The 21,464-nt window shown below is 41.1% G+C and overlaps 1 protein-coding gene across 1 annotated transcript; it reads left to right on the forward strand.

Moving 5' to 3' along the window:
* Positions 1-17,721: 17,721 nt before the first annotated feature.
* On the forward strand, positions 17,722-21,117 carry LOC120438413 (zinc finger protein 418-like). Its single transcript, XM_039608827.1, has 4 exons — positions 17,722-18,412; positions 18,493-18,642; positions 18,726-19,631; positions 19,995-21,117. Exons 1-3 carry the CDS (start codon positions 18,075-18,077, stop codon positions 19,399-19,401), a joined length of 1,164 nt encoding a protein of 387 aa, XP_039464761.1. The 5' UTR covers positions 17,722-18,074; the 3' UTR covers positions 19,402-19,631; positions 19,995-21,117.
* The last annotated feature ends 347 nt before the right edge of the window (positions 21,118-21,464 follow it).

Below are 21,464 nucleotides of genomic sequence, written 5' to 3' on the forward strand. Positions count from 1 at the left end.
ATATTATTTCATGGTCATTATTTTTCACAATAACAGAGATTATTCCTGAGGCATTTTATTTCGTTTTCAATCCAAAATGTCCTTTTTTCAAAGTCAGTCTTTATTTCAAAATCTCGTTTTTTCCCAATAGCCTATTTATTTCATAATGCGACTTTTCAGCAGAATGACTTTGTCTGTCAATCAAGAAAGACAGGGCGGAGCCAGTTGTGTGATTGGTTGCTCCTTTCCTCAGACATAAGTAATAGCACGTGAAGTGTCGATTTAGGTCTAATGGTGCAGTGCGTCTCCTACACAGACGGCGGCAGTGTGCAGCTCGAAATAAAGTTAAGGCACCGACAAGTGTAAAACACTGGGCGCGAAGAACGTTACAGGTGTATCAATGCTTGTGAAGGGCATGGCTGCAGGAGACTAGTCCGTTTCTGAGTTACTCAGAGATGTTGCTAACCGCTTAGATTGTATGTCTTCACCTCAGTCTGAGAGAGTGTTGCAGCAGCGTACTGAGATGAAGCGGTCCCTGGTCCAAGTTCTCATCAAAACAGCACAGTTTTAACGTTAGCAAATGCTATCACAGCTAGCTCCACTCCACAAAACGCTGTTTAGGGTAAGTAACGATATGTTATTACTGCTTGGTTAGTCTGTCTGCCAAAAATTAGCTTTTTAATCAGTTCAATCACATATTTTATACTGTTTTTATCATAGCAAAGAAATCAATAAATTAGGTAAGAGAAGATAATCGTCTTCTGGGTTAATGTCTGTATCACTATTTACATTGTTGTAGGTAATAGTTAATCATGACGTTTTAAAGTGTCTTATCTTCTCTGCTAATACAGAAGTCAAGTAATCTATGTGAACGAAAAGAAAGCAATTTTAGTTCAATGTAGTGATTTTGTAAGCGGGTAAAATGCTTGCAAATTAAATAGCAATTAATCTAAGCTTTTAGAATTTTTTTAAATATTGTTTTTCCCTTTTTAAAGCTGAAGTCACAAGACTGTTTGCCCCTTACAGAGTGAGGCCTTCCTCAGCACCACTTTCATCTCTGACCCCGCAATCTGCCGCTCCATTTACACACACACACCTTCTTCTGTTTACATGACCATATGTCAGACACAGTGCCAGCTAAAGCAGTCAAATTTGACCTAGCAGCAGCTGGACTTGGAGAGAAACGGATTTCATTCCAAGGTGATGCTACATGTCATTTGTTAATATTTCAAGATTTAGTTTAACTACTTTTTTACTCTTATATGTACCATTTTTGTAGTAATGTACAGTAAGTAATGTGTTTTACAGGAAGGGATGATGACCCAGAAGTGGTCAAGGCAAAGATTGAGGATACCTTCCCTCAGCTAAAAGACACAGGAGGGTTTGAACTGCTGAGAATCTCGGGTACAACACGAAGTCGTAACCTGTGCACAATCCCAATCCCAGACACTGGATATACAGTGCGATATCTCCGCAGTCCATTGAGTGGAATTGGACAAGCTTTGATCTATATAAGGCAGAAAAGTATTGATTTGGAAGACGTGAGTAATGACTACGGTCAGAATATGTTATTTGCATGTATTAATAAACTAGTTCAAATGGCTAGCTAAACTCAACTATGTGTCAAATCACTTTAGCTGTCAGCTGGTTAGAAACATGACTGCATATGAGTAATAATGTTGCTGAATGTGTATGTAAGCAATTGTTAGAAAAGGTTTAGAAGGAGATGTCATTTTGTGTTTACAATTTGTTTCTGCTGCTCACATGTTGACAAATGCAATTGCAGAACTGTCAAAATATTTTTATCACAGCATGTGTGTAAAGAAAATGTGTTTGTTATGTAAATGAGTTAATTGTGTTAAAATTACTGCCTGGATTTCTCATACTCACCATAACCTAGCTGTACTCTTTTCAGGGAACACAGATCTTACAAGACTGTTTGACGGTGAGCCAGAACACTTGACTCCATCCACTTCTCAGACCTTGCTTGAGAGGGACATGTTTTTGGTGGCAGGTAAGAAAGTCATGTACAGAAATAAGAGGAGGAGTAATTTAAAATAATACATGTGCAGCACTAAAGGAAACAGCATTACTTGTGTTACATTATCCTAACTGTAACCATAAAGATGAAAAATAGATTGAATACAGTTACGAAACTGTTTGTTTTTACCCCCGTGCAATGTTAGGCTAAGTGAATTTATTATGTTTGATCTTAGGAAGAATAATGGGACATTCATTCATTCATGGTGGACCGTGTGTGTCTGGTATAAGTCCTGCAATCATCCATGTCCTTTTTGGTGGCTCACCTGAAACAGCTACGGTTCAGATTGAGGATTGCCATGATATTGACATCCGCAGCACTATTCAGCTGGTTTGCATTTTTGTACCATTATTTTAAAGAACTACTATTTCACTAAATATTGAATTTAGAGACATGCTTGGATAGCCATCAGTACCTACTACTGACTACTAACTTTTTTTTTCTCTGTCCTAGCTTGATGGCACTACTGAATTAACAGAAGTGGAACAAAGAAATGTTCTCGAGCTAGCCCTGGCTTGGGACCTGCCAGGTGTCACACAAACCAATAGAAAGTGGCTGTATGAATGTCTGCTATTCCACGCTGTGAGTACAGACTCACTCTCCCCAATAAATTTACATTTTGAAAAGCACATCAAACCTTCGGATGTGAATAAGTACATTTTTCATATACAATTAAAAAAAATCTCTTTGGAGGCCATTTAAAATGCTTTTACCAGTACAGTGGATGTTCTTTAAGTATTTAACATTTAAAGTGTGTCTCAATTTACGGACTCCAACTTCAGTTTTGGTTTGGTCTCACCGTTGTAGGTCATAACACGAACAAGCCGTCAAGTCAAGCAGCTGAGGAAAGGGCTTAAGGAGACTATGGTATGGCCGCTTCTGACAGAAAGATCAGACATCATTCCTCTTTTCTTACCAAGAGAATCAGAGACTGCTCCCTGTTGTAAGGTCAGGTCACATTTTATAACATCTGAACAGTAAAGGTATTTGGTTAATTTATGAAGGATGCACATTAATTGTTGACACAAAACATCAATATATCTGCTCTTGCTCTTGACGAAGGCGGTCGCACTTTTCTCCTCTCCTCCTCTCCCTTATCTTCCCTGCTTAGCCTCTTGTGTCCTTGTCTAGTCTCGTGTTTTTTTTTCTATTACTTTTCCCTGGAACACTCTCTCACAGTCTGTTCTCTAAAACCTAAAAGAGGAATTATGGATTGGATCAACTGGTCCCTGAATGCAATTGACACCCCTTGTCAACGAGAAGTTTGGGCTTGGGTGAGCCTGAGTGCTGAAGATATCTACCTATTTGGAACCATGATAACAGGGTTCTTGCAGATCGGAGCTGGCTTGGCCCTGACTTATCGAAGATTAAAGGAAGTGGAACCGGCTGTTCAAACCTCCACAAGGCTGCCCGCTGGGATTGAAACGATGGGAAGAGACGTGAGTTTCTCAAAATGGGCTCATTGAGTGCAGCACGGATAATACCTTGGAGAAGCTTACGGCTGCTGTGAATACTCAGAATAAGATCTCTGAGTGCAAACTGGATTACATCTCGGAAGGGCTAGCTCGGAATAACACCTCTGAGCGCAAATTGGAAGACATCTCGGGGAGGCACACTGTTGTGAGTTCTCAGAATCGGCTCCTTGAGCACAAGAATGACAACATCACAGAACGCAAGTATGGCGAAGCTCGCGGCTCTCCAACGGGAGGTTGAGAGACCAGTGTTGGACTGTAGAACAGCTTTGAAAATCATATGAGTTGTTTGCACTAAAGTAAAAAGCACCATCACTTCATGCGGATACCCTCTTGGTGCCAGCTGCGGTCGCAAGACTGGAGCTGAACAAAAATACCCTGATAACGACTGTGTTGTGACTGTTCTTCCCATTCCATGCAAGGCCACCTGGGTTGGCTGGAAGACTGTTTACTTAGCCTAGCAGGGCGAAGGACACTGTCTCAGCTGAACTCTGGACACGCACACACATACATATACACTGATATGCACACACTCATCCCCCCTCTCTTTCCAAACGCCTTCGACGCGTATTCCCTTCCGATGCTGACGGTGGATCATGGAGACCAGCGCATAGGCTGCAGGCCCGGATGTACTGTCTACATCGGCTGTCTCTCACCCTTTACCCGCCCCTGTTGCTTGTCATGTGTTTCTTTGGTGTATTAAGAGTTTTTTCATGTGCTGAGGTGTTTTTTTCTGTTCTCAAACTGATCTCCCTGTTGGAGCTCAGTCTGGGGGGAGTTATTTTTTCTCCTTATCTTTCCTCATGTGATGCATTTTCCATTGTTATACCTCTCTGACCTGTCTTCCCCATGTGATGTTTTGTGTAATCTATGTATGGTCGGAGGGTAAGATGGCGCCGCCATTGCGTGCAATAGGTCGGCAGCCTTATGAAATTTCCCCTTGTGGGACTAATAAAGGTATATTAGGGGCGACCGTGGCTCAGGGGGTTGGGAAGGGCACCTGTAGCCGGAAGGCCGCCGGTTCGATCCCCGGCCTCTCTGTCCTGGTCGTTGTGTCCTTGGGCAAGACACTTTACCCTACCGCCTACTGGTGTTGGCCAGAGGGGCCGATGGCGCGATATGGCAGCCTCGCTTCTGTCAGTCTGCCCCAGGGCAGCTGTGGCTACAACAGTAGCTTGCCTCCACCAGTGTGTGAATGTGAGCGTGAATGAATAATGTCATTGTAAAGCGCTTTGGGTCCCTTGAAAAGCGCTATATAAATCCAATGCATTATTATTATTATATCAATATACTATTTTGTATGCGAACAGCTGGGTTACATTTAATAAAAATACACCTAATGTTGCTGACGCTCTTAAGACTACAAGATAAGTAAAGCTATAAAAATGACAAATTAAGCTTATTTTATCTTGTAGCATTTAAGAGAAAAAATTAACCAACGTGGACTATTTTATGCAATCTGTTCTAGAAAGGATAGTGTGACCTGCCACAGAAGATGAAGAGTGGCAGGTTACCTTCGGTCCTTCATTGAAAATAGTAAATCTGCTGCTATACGTATTTTGCTATTGGTTTTCTCTGATTATACTTTGGTAAATTACATACAGTCCAGTGATCTCAGTTTACTAACAAAGTACACTATAGTATAATTTTGTTTTGTTATTTGCTCCATACTTCCTCCATGCAACACATAAAAAAAACAGAGTGGTGGCATTTTCAGTTGTATTATAATTGTATGTAACTACTTTTAGCTTTGTTACCATAAAAATATCTATAACAGCTACAACAGCAATTTGAGTGGGGCAAAAATGTCTTGTGCTCTTTATGTAATTGTTCATCTTTTATGGTATTTCTCCATAAAAGATTCAAAATAATGAACATAGGATGTCATTATAGGTCAAAACAATATTCCATTGCAGCAAGTTTTGGACAGGATGGGAAGTCTTTCCAAGAGAAATGACTGTGGTCTTCCACCTGTTTTGAAGTTCTACGTCTTCCTGCACACTACTGTACCTATGAGTCATTTCTGATGGACATTGAGGTGTGTCTCAACTCTACTGACTCAAGTTTTGGTCTGGTTTAGGATTGATTCCATAACCACTTGGTAAGATAAGATAAAAAAAATACTACAGGTGAGCATTTATGGCTTTTTTTAAAAAAAATAAATAAATAAACTGACAAAAAGTTCAGAAAAAAAACCAGTTGTTCACTGTACATTATAAATTACACAGTATGTTTAGTTTATATTCGCTACTGGTACAAAAAAATTTTGTAGGAAAAATTATTTGCATTAAGATGTTACACTACTGTTCTGTGTGCATTTTATTAAATCTACTCAGAGTTGATATGTACTGCACATCCAAGAAATGAACATCATTAAAGTGACAGCTGTGTAAAACAAATCCTGTTTTATAGCCACTCAGTTTTGTTTTGTTGAAAATGAAATTGGTTATGCTGTTTTGAGTCAGTATTAGCTACAAAGCCATAGATGTAGAAACATAAAAAAAATCCTCCTGACATAGAAACTGATTAAATGTGATAGTGTCTTTCTACAAGTGATTTTGAAGGATAGTTATGCAAGAAATAGGGTGTGAACATATTGCACCTGCTTACTTTGAAGAGTTAAGGTGTGGTATCAAATAGAAGTTTGAGTGACTGAACAGTTTCACAGTAGGCATCCAAAGCTTGACTGAGTGAAATGTTGTTTGGTAGCACAGCAGGGTCTCGTTCATTCAGTGCACGGGGGAGCTGAATCTCAGGAATGGTGATCTCATTTGATGGGCGATGATTATGTGGTTCTGTCCAGTCCACACCATAATCCTCATCAACCTGAAAGAGCATGCACATGTCTTAAATCTAAACTGAAGTGGTGTTTCCTGCAGCTGTTCATAGATGGACTTTATTGAGTCTGTCTATGTGAGTTTCTTAGGCATTGGCGACCAACTAATTATTCATTCACACATTCTAGGTCAGGATTGGTTCTCTTCAGGTATAACAAATTTAACTTTCTTCAAAGTATTGCCATCTATACCTGACAGATGGGATAAAAGGAGAGAATGGCTTGGGAGACACTTCTAATTACACGAGAAATATTTGGTACGCCAACTTGAACAGTAGAAATAAACTCATCTCCACCATAAATAGCAGAGTTTTACATACAAGAACAAATATGGATCAAATAGTCATGTACCTGTGACAAATCTTGTCCCTCTTTTCTGTGCAGCAACCAGAGTTGCAGGGGTGAATGGTTGTTTGCTGTTCTGAGTCCGTGCTGATTCCATGCTTCCTAGAATGACTGAAGATGATGTTGAATGTGATGCAAAAAGCATCTGTGCAGTGCAAACAAGTCAATTTCTTCACCAGGGTTGAGCAGTCCTTGAATCTCCAGCTGGGTGAAGATTGTGTACAAAAGGTCAAGGATGTTTTCATATACATCCCTCCACAGGTGCTCAATGCTATAAGACACAGTGAGGGAAATTGTTCATTTATGGTTTTTCAGGTATTTCAACGTCAACAGCCTTCTAAGTTAATTATTAGTGTAGTGGTAATGTGCTGTGAAACCAGTCAATTATGCTTGGAAACCATTTGTTTTATTACAATTGCATGTGTTAAAAAAAATGTAAGACAGGCCATCAATTTACTTGTCCTTACCGCTGGTTGTGAACACTTCTGCCTGTAATGTGAGAGTTCCTGTTCTCCCCCATTGTCTGCACCATGAAATGTGCAACCTTCACATTCCCCCCTTCACATTGTCTGACCTGGAAAAAAAGTAGAGAAGTTTCATCCGAGTCAGTGAGAGTAACAATCTGAATATAACTACTGTCCAATACAGAGTTTTTTGGCATACTGTATTTGTTAAACACCTCTTACCAGACTCGTGACGGTATGCCATATTGTCTGATTGCTGACAAGAAACCATCAAAAACTGTTGTAGCTTTGTTGTTGGTGGCAGCTTTAAGGTAGACAATTAACCTAGAAAAACCATCTACCCCACCATGGACAACAAAGCTCCATCTGACAAGGCAGAATTAAAAAAAACAAAAACATTGTTATGTCCCCAGTTACATTTTTACAGAAGAAAACTTTAAACTTTTAACTTTTAACTTTTAAAGGAAAATGTAAGACCAATGTTCAAATATGTAAAGCCTTAGACGTGACTATAGCTCATCCTATAAATTGTCTTGTATGACAGTACATTTAAGATGACATTTACAAACTCAAGGCTTCATTTTACAATTTTATACATGCATCCTGTTACTTAAATGGAATAGGGAAAAGTGATGCAAGTACTGACCGAATTAGTTTATGATTTCCATCGATATGCCAAAGGTGATTTGGTGCTGGTACACTGTACTGACGATGCCTTGCAGTCTGAATAGATAACCGTCGCATCATGACCCCTTCTGGATTGACTTGTCTCATTGAATCCATCAGTCGAAATCCTGATTAACAAACCGATCATGTCTTAGTACTACCAACTACAAAAAGACTGTATTGTAAACACTGTAATGCATATGGGACAGATCTTCATTGCTTCAGGTAAGTATCCAGGTGCTGTACAGATTTACTGAGGAGAGAGAATCGTGTACAAACTGGTTCAAAAAGGAACATAACTGCATAACAGGGATGAGAACATGCCTAGTCATTTTTGATGGAAACATTAAAAATGGCCACACTGACACATGTTTTCCTGGTGTTTGGATATTCAAACAATATCAGCTTACTTTGAATGTATATGCCTCTGGATCATAGATGTCCCATCATCATTCTGCAGCCGGCATTTGGGTGATGACGCTGAATGTCCAGCACTTTTGCATCCAAGTCTTCATCTCCAATAGAAGAATACCTATCGGATTTTCTGCACATAATTTTTTTTAGTTTAACAGCAAATCTCAACACAAAGTTTTCCAATTAATAATGAAAGAACTAAGGACGTAAATGTATTCTTGTTTTAGCTTTATTGAAGACACCAGCGAAATCATGATATTTATAACGCTGCTGAAATAGACAAAACCATTTCAATAAACTCGCTATTTAACATCAACTTTGTTATGTGTTATCAGAGAACAATCAGCTGCAAACAGCAATGAAACATTCAACTATGTACTATTTAAAGCACTAATGACCCTGCTTTCTACCAAGATGCGATAAGTAAGTAGCCTGTGGAAAGCTGGTGGGTCTACTCTCTGTGTAAAAGGTTCCTACAGGCTCCACTGGCTAAACGTGTCTCAACGGCGAGATGGCGCCGATAGCTTTAGCCGTAGCTACCCCACTAAGTTTAGACAGTCACAATAAAAAAGCGATAATATTTCAATGTCAAACGTCATAAATAAGGATCAACATCTATGTAATGCTGTGTACAGACTCACACAGGTGTTAAATTACAGCGTAAACTTACCTTAGACCTTCCTCCGTCATTCTCCTCCTAATTGTGCTCAGAGACACAGAAAACATATCGGCAATTACCCCGATGGTTATCCCGGACAGCACTAAAGTCCTGAGTGCTGCAGCCGGGATTTCAAGACGTGGACGACCAACATTTGAAGACAGTTCTTCCTCGGCGTATTCCAAATGAACACGGTGCTGAATTGATCTTAAACTTTCGACAATGTTGTCATCGATGCTAACATCTTGAAGAGCAATTATCATCCCAAGCATTTCAGAAACATCATCTAAACGACTCAGAACAGTATCTACAGGTAAATGATCCCTCTCTATCTGATCTGCTAAAATGAGCAGAATTGACTGAAGTTCACACCAGTCCGCCATCTTCCGTGACTTTTGACCTAGCACGTTTTTGCTAGCTGTGGCAGCCGTCCGCGGAGCAGGTATCCAGGAAAACTAGTCGATGGTAAACGATCAGCCAATAGGAGCAAAGGTCCAACCCACTCACACTGATTGACAGACAAAGTCATTCTGCTGAAAAGTCGCATTATGAAATAAATAGGCCATTGGGAAAAAACGAGATTTTGAAATAAAGACTGACTTTGAAAAAAGGACATTTTGGATTAAAAACGGCTGGAAATAAATAAAATGCCTCAGGAATAATCTCTGTTATTGTGAAAAATAATGACCATGAAATAATATTTCACAATAATAAGTAAATTTATATAGCAGAATGCAATATATTTCACAATAACAAGCTTTTTTTTCAAAATGTGTTCCATTATTTCACAATATCATTCTCGCATTACATATCTGTGTCTTATTTATTCACATAGTTATTTATTTCATGTGTCCACTGGACCATCTGGGAACTCTTCTTGTTTAGCACTCGTAATAACACAAACACTAAATCCTCCTTCTCTTGTGCTGTTTTGTAGCAGTGTGTACACCTGAGACTGTCACCTGTCTGTCTGTCCTGCACTCTCTCTCTGTTTCTTTCTCTCTGATTGTGGAATGAAAGTATGAACATGTATTTATAAGTTACACTTGTGTTTGAATCCTGCAGCTTATCACACATTTGATTTCCATGTGTGACAACTGCAAGTGTCCAAAGTGAGGACAGACTGAGGGAGCCACTGCTGCACATCATCTGTGAGGCTTTGCACCCCTGATGATCCACCAGGACAAACTCAGCAGTGTGTGAGGAAGAGGAGGAGGAAGAGCCAGCAGCAGCTGACAGATGGAGAGAATAGACAGACTGTTCCCTGTTTGTGAAGGACTGCTAGAAAAGTTTAACATAACTAATTGTCTGTCCTGAATCAGTCTTATTAGGTAATGTTCAAATAATGTTATCATTCCAGTGTTTTCAGTGTGGGAGAAAGTAAATGACAACAGCTTCACTTTGTGATTTTGCACTGGTGACAAAAGTCTGCTGAAATGTCAGATTCTTCTTTAGCTCTTCTACTTTCTGTAGTTTCTGCTCTGCATTCAGGTTTTTCAGCTTATCCTGACGTTTTGTCTCATAGTTTTGTCTTAAATTAAATTCTTTAATTACAGCCACATTAGCTCCACTAATAAGACACACGGGTTTACCAGCAATGTTTGTAAACAATCAGTCTCCCACCGGTGCTGACAGGCTCTGTTTTCAGAATCAACTTTTCTCTTTGCCATTGTGAGGTGCCAGCTAACACACGTTGGACTTGATTGACGCGGGAATGTTCCCAGTTAGCCTAGCGTTCAGCAAGGAGGCTGCAGCGCTGCATTATGGGATCTGTAGTTTGTGTGTTATTATTGTCTCATATTGCTGGGCCATGCATAACAATAATAATAAATCTATATAAAATGATCTCGCGGGCCAGATATAAATGTCCGCCGGGCCAGATGTGGCCCGCAGGCCTTGAGTTTGACACATGTGCTCTGAAGTGTCAAACTTCTTTTCTCGTTTCTGTGACCTCAGCACACTGACAAACTTGAAGTTGCTAAAGATTTTAAAAGTGATAATTATATGGAAGAAATGCCTTTTCATCCGTTTAATCAAACATTTGATGCCTCAGCTGTCTCAGTCCTACAGCGTTCTGCAACTACAACTAACCTGAGGAGGCTTGGATTTGGCAGCAGGTACACCTGTACATCCTTCTCAGCAGCACACATGTGGCTACCATTTAATCACACTTCTTCCTGAGCTTTGCTTCATCACAAGACCAAAGGTGGCATCCCATGTCACAGTCTTATCATCATCCAACAGGACAAGAAACATTTATGTTCATCCTGGTTTTGTGATGCTGAGGCTCAAGACATTCCGATTCATCCCCGCCATACGCCTGTTTGCACGCTCATACACAGTCGATGGGACTGGAACACAATTCAGCAGGATTGCAGAACACACCATGACTGAACTGAGATCATCACAACATATAGTGTGATGGAAATTCAGTTTCCAGTAGCACAGCACCGAGAGAAGTTGAATGTTACAGATACGCTAAGGGAAATGAGAGTAAGGATATAAGCACACAGCCCCACTCCACTGACGACCTGCTGTTGGCCAACACCCTCAACGACTCTTACTGCTGGTTTGATTAGACATCAAGCAGCCTTGACACCTCCACCTTCCCCAACAATAGAGACACTTTGGTCCATCATCCCCCCACCTCCCCACTCCCACCAGCACAGAGCCATCACCGCCATCAAAGACTTCACCCACAGGAGCCCCCTCCTCACTCCACAGCTATGAGGATTTCACACCACCTTCTCCCACTACAACCCTTCATATTCATGAAGCAGATGTGAGGACGCAGTTTGATCCTTTAGACCTACTAAAGAACCCAGTCCGCCTGAGCTTATCTTTATATTTTTACATGTTGTAGTGCCATTTCTGGGAGTATTTTAAGTTGCTATACATCAATACAACCATTATATCCCAAATTTTAATCATATGTATGCACTAAGTCATCAGCAACTACATAAATTGCAATAGTGGTATTTTTACACAAATTTCTAGTTAAAGTAATTTCAGAGGTTCATCCCTGAAAATTGTAAATGTAAAAAAGTTGCATAAAACAGTTTCCAAATTAATTTTGAGTGTCTTCATAGTTTTATTTTTGAGATACACCAATTTGTATATACTGCAGCCACCAACTTTGAAATTCTCATTTACATGACTTATTTAAACATTCTCCTCTTGAATGCAAAATTCTTAAAAACATCTTTTATCCTTTAAGAGTAAATAAATCTGAAAGCTGTTCCATCCTAAAAGAGTACAACAATGTGTAGTTTATGATGTTCTAAAGGTTTCAGCATCTTTTTGAATTTGTCACATGTGTGGAAAGGTATGAGTGAGCCTTTGTATCATACTGTGAGTGATGCTCGTCAGCACACAAACCCAGAGTTTCTCTGCAGGAACACAGAGAGAGTTATTCCCTGTACTGTAAGGACACATTCAGCATTGTGCAGTAAATCCAGATCATCCCAGTTAAATGATTACATGGATGTGAGTGTGGTCGTCAGAGCAGCACTGATCAGTGTCAGGTTATAATGACCAAGGTGTACACAAACACTAAGTGTGAGTGTGTGCAGTGAGACTTCAGTCAAAGCATTTAACTGAGGTGTGAAAAAATAAGCTGAACTCTACAGCTTGTTGTGGTCCCCTGTGGCTTGACAGCCTTCCAGCTGTTCTCCAGCATTTTCATTTACAGTCATAAAATATCTCCACATGTTGCTCCCCTTTCTCTCTATCTGCAGTCCAAATGCGTCTTCTGAGCGCATCTGAGTCACGTGACGGCACAGTAACAAATCCCAGCAGGGCAGGAAGAAGGGGGCGGAGCAAAGTGCGTCTGCCGCATAAGAAGAGGTGTTCACACGGACAGAGCTGCTTTTTCATCCACAGCGAGTAAATAGTGAACCTCCAGGAGAGAAACAAACTAAAGTATCGATCATATACCACTACCAACGTTTGGATCGATATCTGCATCGATCTGCACACCCTTGTCTCCTGGATCGTAGCTGAGATCAGCGTGAACCACGTGGGTCTCTGCTCCCTGACCTGTTTCCTGTTTGGAAAGAGTTCCAGCTTCATCACGGAGTTTCTCTCGGTTTGTGGGCTCATCTAAAGGTAAGCACCGAGCTAACTTCAACACTAGATTTACTAACCCTGCGCAAATTTGCAGAAATCCCTTGAACCCAACACCTACTAGAATTACTGACTTTTTTATTTTCTGGTGCAAGTCCCGAGGTGTTAATCACCCCTGCTGAGATTTGTACAGGTCATATGCTCGATTCACATCCTGCTTTTGTTGTGCAAACCACCCATTGTCTTTGAGGCCTGGCACATTTGCTTTTGCACACACATACAAACGCTGCAAATCTGTGTTTGTTTGACAGTGTAAGACAAAAGGAGCAAAAATAAAAACTGTACCAAGAGTACAGTCTTAATGGCTCACTATACAAACAATCTGGAGACATAAATACTGACCCGTGTAGGGCTGGGCTATATCATACCGATCACGGTAATACTGGTGTAATTTTAGGCAACGATAGGAAAATGAAATATTGCGATAGAATATGGGTAAAACGCGCATGCGCAGTGCATATGTTTACATAAGCACATGGCGGCGAGAAGAGAAAGTGGGTCGTTAAATGAAACGGATGAACCAGAATTGGTTTGTAGAAATGCTGCAACTTCAGTGGTGTTGAACTAGTTTGGCTTTCCTCCGTCAGATGCACAACAAAGCACTGTTTTTGGTAGAGCATGCTAGCGGGCCGTCGTTATTACCGTGTTTTTGGAAAATACTGCGCACTTCAAATCAATCCTTTGATTTTTCTGAAAATCGACAGCGCCCCTTATAATCCCGCGTGCCTTATGTAACTCTGGTTGTGTTTACTGACCTCGAAACAATTTTATGTACACGGTGCTCAAAAATCTGTCAAATGTTTCAGTACGACTTTGCTCAGCTACGAAGCCGCACCGCTTGATGGTAGTGGTGGGCGATACTGCATATTTTGGTATCGATCCGATACCAAGTAAATTCGGGCCAGTATCGATCCGATACCAATACAGATATGATACTTTTCAATAAATAAGGTGGATGCCTCAGTGAATTACTAAATCGCAATTAATTTTCATGACCTTAAGTGATTTTTGTGATGTTTCCTTTGGTGTTATTAATTAGTTAAAACCCAGGACATAATTAGGAGAAAGAATTTATTTATAATTAAATAAAAAATGTTTTATTATTGTGGCGACTCGTGGTCTGCGATGCTGCTGCAGGTGAGATGGGCTCACCTTCACTGCCTCTACAATGATGCCTCGCCGGATTAAAACCTGTGCGCTGCTTGTGCTTTTGTTGTTTTTGGTGTTGATGTGTACAGCTGGCAGCAGGAGGGCTGCAGCCGTTGAATGTAGGCTACTGTTACAGCAACCGCGTGATCACTGTAAGTAGGGCTGCACGATTAATCGTTAGAAAATCGCGATCTCATTTCCAAATGACAACGATTAAAAAAAAAAAAAAAAGAAAAGACGATGACGATTGCACCGCATTTTGATCCGGGACTTAATCTGCATGAAAACAAGCGCTCACTCTTCCTGCTCAACAAATGACAAGGGCGTAGCCTTATACCACGTGATACAGACGCTGGCTGCTAATATTGGCAGGGAAAAACCAACGGAGAGCACCTCAGGGATGACGAGAAAGTGACTGGAAAATATCCACCCAAACATCAATAATGGGAACCTTATACAGCGCTTCCCCATACCCGTCGAACGGAGGGTATTACTTATCACCTGACCAAAGATATGGCTCCCATCAACACTGTGCAAAACGAGGGATTTAGGAAAATGATCAACACCCTAGACAGATGCTACACAGTGCCGTCCCGCAACTATTTTTCTATTATTGCACTACCTGCTCTATACACGTAGTGTCGAGCAACGGTGGAGACGGAATTTCAAGCAGTACAACATTTTGCGGCAACCACAAAATGTGAGGCATTTATTGTTTTTATGTTTATTGTTTTTATGTTCAGTCTCAACTGTTACGAAGTTGATGTGTAGTTAATAAGTGCAATAAATATTTATATTGGAAAAGAAAATCGTGAGAGAATCGTGATCTCAATTCTAAGCAAAAAAACGTGATTCTCATTTTATGCAAAATCGTGTAGCCCTAACTGTAAGGGTGGACAGCACGCGGCTCGGGGTGAGCCGGAGGCTGGCGCGCCAGCGGGACCTGCAGAGCTGGACACGAAGGTCGGGGTGTGTGGGGGTCCTGCCATGCCTGAGGGCGGCATGCTGGCCGTCTGCCCAGCTGCCTGTGTGTATGTATGTGTGTGTGTATATATATATATATATATGTGTGTGTATATATGTGTATGTATGTGTATATATGTGTATGTGTGTGTATATATATGTATGTATGTATATGTGTATATATATGTGTGTGTGTGTGTGTGTATATATATATACATACATACATATATATATATATATATGTATATATATATATATATATATATATATATATATATATATATATATATATATATATATATATATATATATATATATATATATATATATATATATATATATATGTGTGTGTGTGTATATATATACAGTGGCTTGCGAAAGTATTCGCCCCCTTGAACTTTTCCACATTTTGTCACATTACAGCCACAAAAATGAATCAATTTTATTGGAATTCCACGTGAAAGACCAATACAAAGTGGTGTACATGTGAGAAGTGGAACGAAAATCATACATGATTCCAAACATTTTTAACAAATAAATAACTAAAAAGTGGGGTGTGCATAATTATTCAGCCCCCTGAGTCAATACTTTGTAGAACCACCTTTTGCTGCAATTCCAGCTGCCAGTCTTTTAGGGTATGTCTCTACCAGCTTTGCACATCTACAGACTGAAATTCTTGCCCATTCTTCTTTGCAAAACAGCTCCACAACTGCTCTGTGACGGCCTCAGAGGTTGCCTAAGAGAATGTTGGGAGCAACAACACCATGAAGTCCAAAGAACACACCAGACAGGTCAGGGATAAAGTTACTGAGAAATTTAAAGCAGGCTTAGGCTACAAAAAGATTTCCCAAGCCTTGAACATCCCACGGAGCACTGTTCAAGCCATCATTCAGAAATGGAAGGAGTATGGCACAACTGTAAACCTACCAAGACAAGGCCGTCCACCTAAACTCACAGGCCGAACAAGGAGAGCGCTGATCAGAAATGCAGCCAAGAGGCCCATGGTGACTCTGGACGAGCTGCAGAGATCTACAGCTCAGGTGGGGAATCTGTCCATAGGACAACTATTAGTCGTGCACTGCACAAAGTTGGCCTTTATGGAAGAGTGGCAAGAAGAAAGCCATTGTTAACAGAAAACCATAAGAAGTCCCGTTTGCAGTTTGCCACAAGCCATGTGGGGGACACAGCAAACATGTGGAAGAAGGTGCTCTGGTCAGATGAGACCAAAATGGAACTTTTTGGCCAAAATGCAAAACGCTATGTGTGGCAGAAAACTAACACTGCACATCACTCTGAACACACCGTCCCCACTGTCAAATATGGTGGTGGCAGCATCATGCTCTGGGGGTGCTTCTCTTCAGCAGGGACAGGGAAGCTGGTCAGAGTTGATGGGAAGATGGATAGAGCCAAATACAGGGCACTCTTGGAAGAAAACCTCTTGGAGTCTGCAAAAGACTTGAGACTGGGGCGGAGGTTCACCTTCCAGCAGGACAACGACCCTAAACCTAAAGCCAGGGCAACAATGGAATGGTTAAAAACAAAACATATCCATGTGTTAGAATGGCCCAGTCAAAGTCCAGATCTAAATCCAATCGAGAATCTGTGGCAAGATCTGAAAACTGCTGTTCACAAACGCTGTCCATCTAATCTGACTGAGCTGGAGCTGTTTTGCAAAGAAGCATGGGCAAGAATTTCAGTCTCTAGATGTGCAAAGCTGGTAGAGACATACCCTAAAAGACTGGCAGCTGGAATTGCAGCAAAAGGTGGTTCTACAAAGTATTGACTCAGGGGGCTGAATAATTACGCACACCCCACTTTTCAGTTATTTATTTGTAAAAAATGTTTGGAATCATGTATGATTTCCGTTCCACTTCTCACGTGTACACCACTTTGTATCGGTCTTTCACCTGGAATTCCAATAAAATTGATTCATGTTTGTGGCTGTAATGTGACAAAATGTGGAAAAGTTCAAGGGGGCCGAATACTTTTGCAAGCCACTGTGTATATATATATATATGTATGTGTGTGTATATCTGCAGCGTCACTCACAGAGATCTCAACTTTTGTATATTACAGTCCAGCCTCACAATACTTAAGCAGATATCATAATATGCGTCAGTTACTTGACTGCTATAACACTTAAAAACCGTCCTCACCGTCTCACACTCTATGTGTTTCCTGCTGTTTTTTCTCCTCGTCCACGTCTCTGAAACATCCAGAGTACATTCTGTGCTCATCTCACTGAGCAGGCGTACAGGCACAGCCAAACGGGACGGCCGTGGCTCAGGGGGTTGGGAAGGGCACCTGTAACCGGAAGGTCGCCGGTTCGATCCCCGGCCTCTCTGTCCTGGTCGTTGTGTCCTTGGGCAAGACACTTTACCCTACCGCCTATACCGCCTACTGGTGTTGGCCAGAGGGGCCGATGGCGCGATATGGCAGCCTCGCTTCTGTCAGTCTGCCCCAGGGCAGCTGTGGCTACAACCGTAGCTTGCCGCCACCAGTGTGTGAATGTGAGCGTGAATGAATAATGTCATTGTAAAGCGCTTTGGGTGCCTTGAAAAGCGCTATATAAATCCAATGCATTATTATTATTATTAAATGTCTCTAATCTTTGCCCTAGAAACAAGTCTAATATTTATCTGTGTCTGTAAGCGTGTTTGCATTGATCCTCAAAGGACTGAATGCCAACTCTCATGAGCACATTTGCAATGTGTGTATGAAAATAAGTATAAATACTTATTTAATAAAAGCTCACAAAATACCACTAATAAAAGGCCGGTTAGAATAATGTATTTCCCACAAATCACTGCCTCTGTTTGTATCTCTGTCACTGCAGGACCAACGTGGATCGAGAAGTCCGCGCTCTCAGGAGGCCGACAATTTCATTGAAGAAAGAAGTGGAAGAAAAAAATACAACCGTGACGAGTTTGGGAAAGATTTTACTGTGAAAGCTTCCCTAAAAATGCATCAAGTTATCCACACCGGAGAGAGAGCATTCAGCTGTGGAGACTGTGGAGAGTCTTTTACCAGGTCTGCAAGCTTAAAAAGACACCAACTGATCCACACCGGAGAGAGAGCATTCAGCTGTGGAGACTGTGGAGAGTCTTTTACCAGGTCTGGACACTTAAAAACACACCAACTGATCCACAGTGGAGAGAGACCGTTCAGCTGTGGAGACTGTGGAAAGTCTTTTACCACGTCTGGACACTTAAAAACACACCAACTGATCCACAGTGGAGAGAGACCGTTCAGCTGTGGAGACTGTGGAAAGTCTTTTACCACGTCTGGACACTTAAAACACACCAACTGATCCACAGTGGAGAGACCGTTCAGCTGTGGAGACTGTGGAAAGTCTTTACCACGTCTGGACACTTAAAAACACACCAACTGATCCACAGTGGAGAGAGACCGTTCAGCTGTGACGAGTGTGGAAAGTCTTTTACCAGGTCTGGACACTTAAAAACACACAAACTCATCCACAGTGGAGAGAGACCGTTCAGCTGTGACGAGTGTGGAAAGTCTTTTACCAGGTCTGGAAAGTTAAAAACACACAAACTCATCCACAGTGGAGAGAGACCGTTCAGCTGTGACGAGTGTGGAAAGTCTTTACCAGGTCTGGAAAGTTAAAAACACACAAACTCATCCACAGTGGAGAGAGACCGTTCAGCTGTGACGAGTGTGGAAAGTCTTTTACCAGGTCTGGAAAGTTAAAAACACACAAACTCATCCACAGTGGAGAGAGACCGTTCAGCTGTGACGAGTGTGGAAAGTCTTTTACCAGGTCTGGAAAGTTAAAAACACACAAACTCATCCACAGTGGAGAGAGACCGTTCAGCTGTGACGAGTGTGGAATGTCTTTTACCGAGTCTGGAAGCTTAAAAACACACAAACGCATCCACAGTGGAGAGAGACCGTTCAGCTGTGACGAGTGTGGAAAGTCTTTTGCCCACTCTGGAAGCTTAAAAACACACAAACTCATCCACACTGGAGAGAGACCGTTCAGCTGTGGAGACTGTGGAAAGTCTTTTACCGAGTCTGGAAGCTTAAAAAGACACCAACTAATCCACACTGGAGAGAGACCGTTCAGCTGTGGAGACTGTGGAAAGTCTTTTACGCGCATTTCACACTTAAAATCACATCAACTCATCCACAGTGGAGTTAAAGCGTACACCTGTGATCAGTGTGGCAGAGCTTTTACTCACAGTTACAGCTTACAGAGTCATCTAGTTACCCACTCTGGAATTAAGGCGTACAGCTGTGACATTTGTGGAAAACTTTCAGCCGGATAGGGGCGAAATACACACCTCACGCATTCACACCAGACATGATGTGTACAGCTGTGATCAGTGTAGTAAACAGTTTACTACAAACACAGAGTTACGACGTCACATGTTTACCCACACTGAGGAACGACCTTATAAATGTGACCTGTGTGAGAAGACTTTTAAATCTCCACGTTACCTGAAAGCACACCAACAGATCCACACCAGAAAGACTCTACAAGTGCAGTTACTGTGAGGTATGTATTTATATTTTTATCTTGTCAGCCCGACTGTTTGAAACAACTCTGCTCATCAAAGTGTGTTAGCATGTTAGCAATTCTACTGCATGGAAAGGCAGCTCTGACTGATTATTCAGACTCTAATCACAGGTTTTTAGGGATAGTGTTTGAGAATTGTGTTATTGTTATTGTAGCATTAAACTAGTATTACTTTAATGTTTTTACTCTTATCGTTTTTATAGCACATTAAATTGAGCTGAGTGTGATAATGTAAACGGTAAAATGTAATTGGACTTTGGCAGAGATGCTCTTTATTTCAGGTGACGTTCAGGATAAAAATGTTGAAGGACTGACTTACACTGTCTTTGTGTTTTTGTTTAGAAGCAGAGCGACACAGATGGATCAAGTTCTCAACCCTGTCATCGCTGTGGGAAAGACTTTTGTTGTGACCTTTGTGGAAAAACTTTAAGTCATTGAAGGACTCTGAAAATACATCAACGTAGACACACTGGAGACAAAATGAACTACTGTAAAGAATGCGGGAGAGGCTTCACCACTTCAAAGGACTTCAAACAATATGAACTCCTTCACAGTGGCGTTAAAAAGCATGTCTGCGATCAGTGTGGGTCATCCTTCATCAGTGCATGTCAGCTTGAAAAGCATAAACGAGTCCACACATGAGAGAAACCATACAAGTGCAGACACTGTGACAAAACCTTTTCACAATCATGTGATCATACTAAGCATGAACGCAGACACATGAAAGAGAACTTCATCTGTGAAAGAGTTTGAGTAATCTCAGTTCATACTCCACTCAGAAACGATTCCATGTTACAAATAAACTGTTACATCTCGATTCTCGCTTTTACGTTAATCTTGTAAACAGTACATTTGCATAACGACTGAAACCGGCCCAATGAATGAACAATGGGCTGTGAGGTCAATTTCTTCATCATTAATATGCAAATTCTTATGAGCATTGATCAACAACCACTGGTCAATGGCCATGAGTACCATTCACAGAGTAAATATTTGCATAATGATTATGAAGTTTACTGTTACCAATGTTCAAAAACATTTACTAAATTATCTTCTCTGTGCAAACATCAGCGTGATGCAGGACTGAAATCATTGCCATCTCTGGATCACAGTGAATCTGCAGAGACAGAAAGATCCTCTTCTGGTTTCAGGGTCAGACTTAAACCCTTGAGATGAGGCTCCACAGAGTTCAGGTGGAGTCTTCTGTAAATATCTGATGAGGCACCTATGAATGAAAATGTGCCTCTTGTTACATTTTAAGCTTTCTAAACTGTTCTACTGTAGTGTTTGTGTTGAGTGGTTCGCTTTGTTCCAGCAGTTTGATTAAGAAATCTGTTTCCTGTTATATTTTTATTGAATGCATTGATCCATGTGTTCTGCAGGTTTTTTTCAGTTTGTTTGTGTAATGAAATCCTGCAACAATTAAACCAAAATTTTATATGTTAAATAAAGAAATGGTTTACTGACAAAGAGTTTGAGCCCTGATGTCATTTCCTGTATATCAGAGCAACACCTGAAGTGACCAGTGTTTAAAGTCAGAGTCAAATTTTTGTGTCAACGATGCTTCACTACGTTATCTGCTAACTGTTAGGGTGTAGAAGGACGAAACTCCCAGGGTGACCAGTGGCAGGAGCTTCCTGATGCAGAGAGTTGAGTGTGGGGGATATAAAAGAGAAGCTGAGGCATCCCAAGGTTAAAGCTGGCATAACTGAACTTTAATGTTTGATGTGTGTTTTGGCTCTCCTGCGCGCAGTAATTAATAGCTTGAACACAGCAGAGCTTGATATAAAGACCTGGGTGACAACTAACTGT

This window comes from Oreochromis aureus, linkage group 3, assembly GCF_013358895.1.
Source record: "Oreochromis aureus strain Israel breed Guangdong linkage group 3, ZZ_aureus, whole genome shotgun sequence".
NCBI lineage: Eukaryota > Metazoa > Chordata > Actinopteri > Cichliformes > Cichlidae > Oreochromis > Oreochromis aureus.

Coding starts and splice junctions, on each gene's coding strand:
- LOC120438413 (XM_039608827.1), top strand. CDS start 18,075: ATGCATCAAGTTATCCACACCGGAGAGAGAGCATTCAGCTGTGGAGAC. Junction 18,413..18,492: donor ACGTCTGGACACTTAAAACA/CACCAACTGATC, acceptor ACACTTAAAAAC/ACACCAACTGATCCACAGTG. Junction 18,643..18,725: donor TGTGGAAAGTCTTTTACCAG/GTCTGGAAAGTT, acceptor AGTCTTTACCAG/GTCTGGAAAGTTAAAAACAC.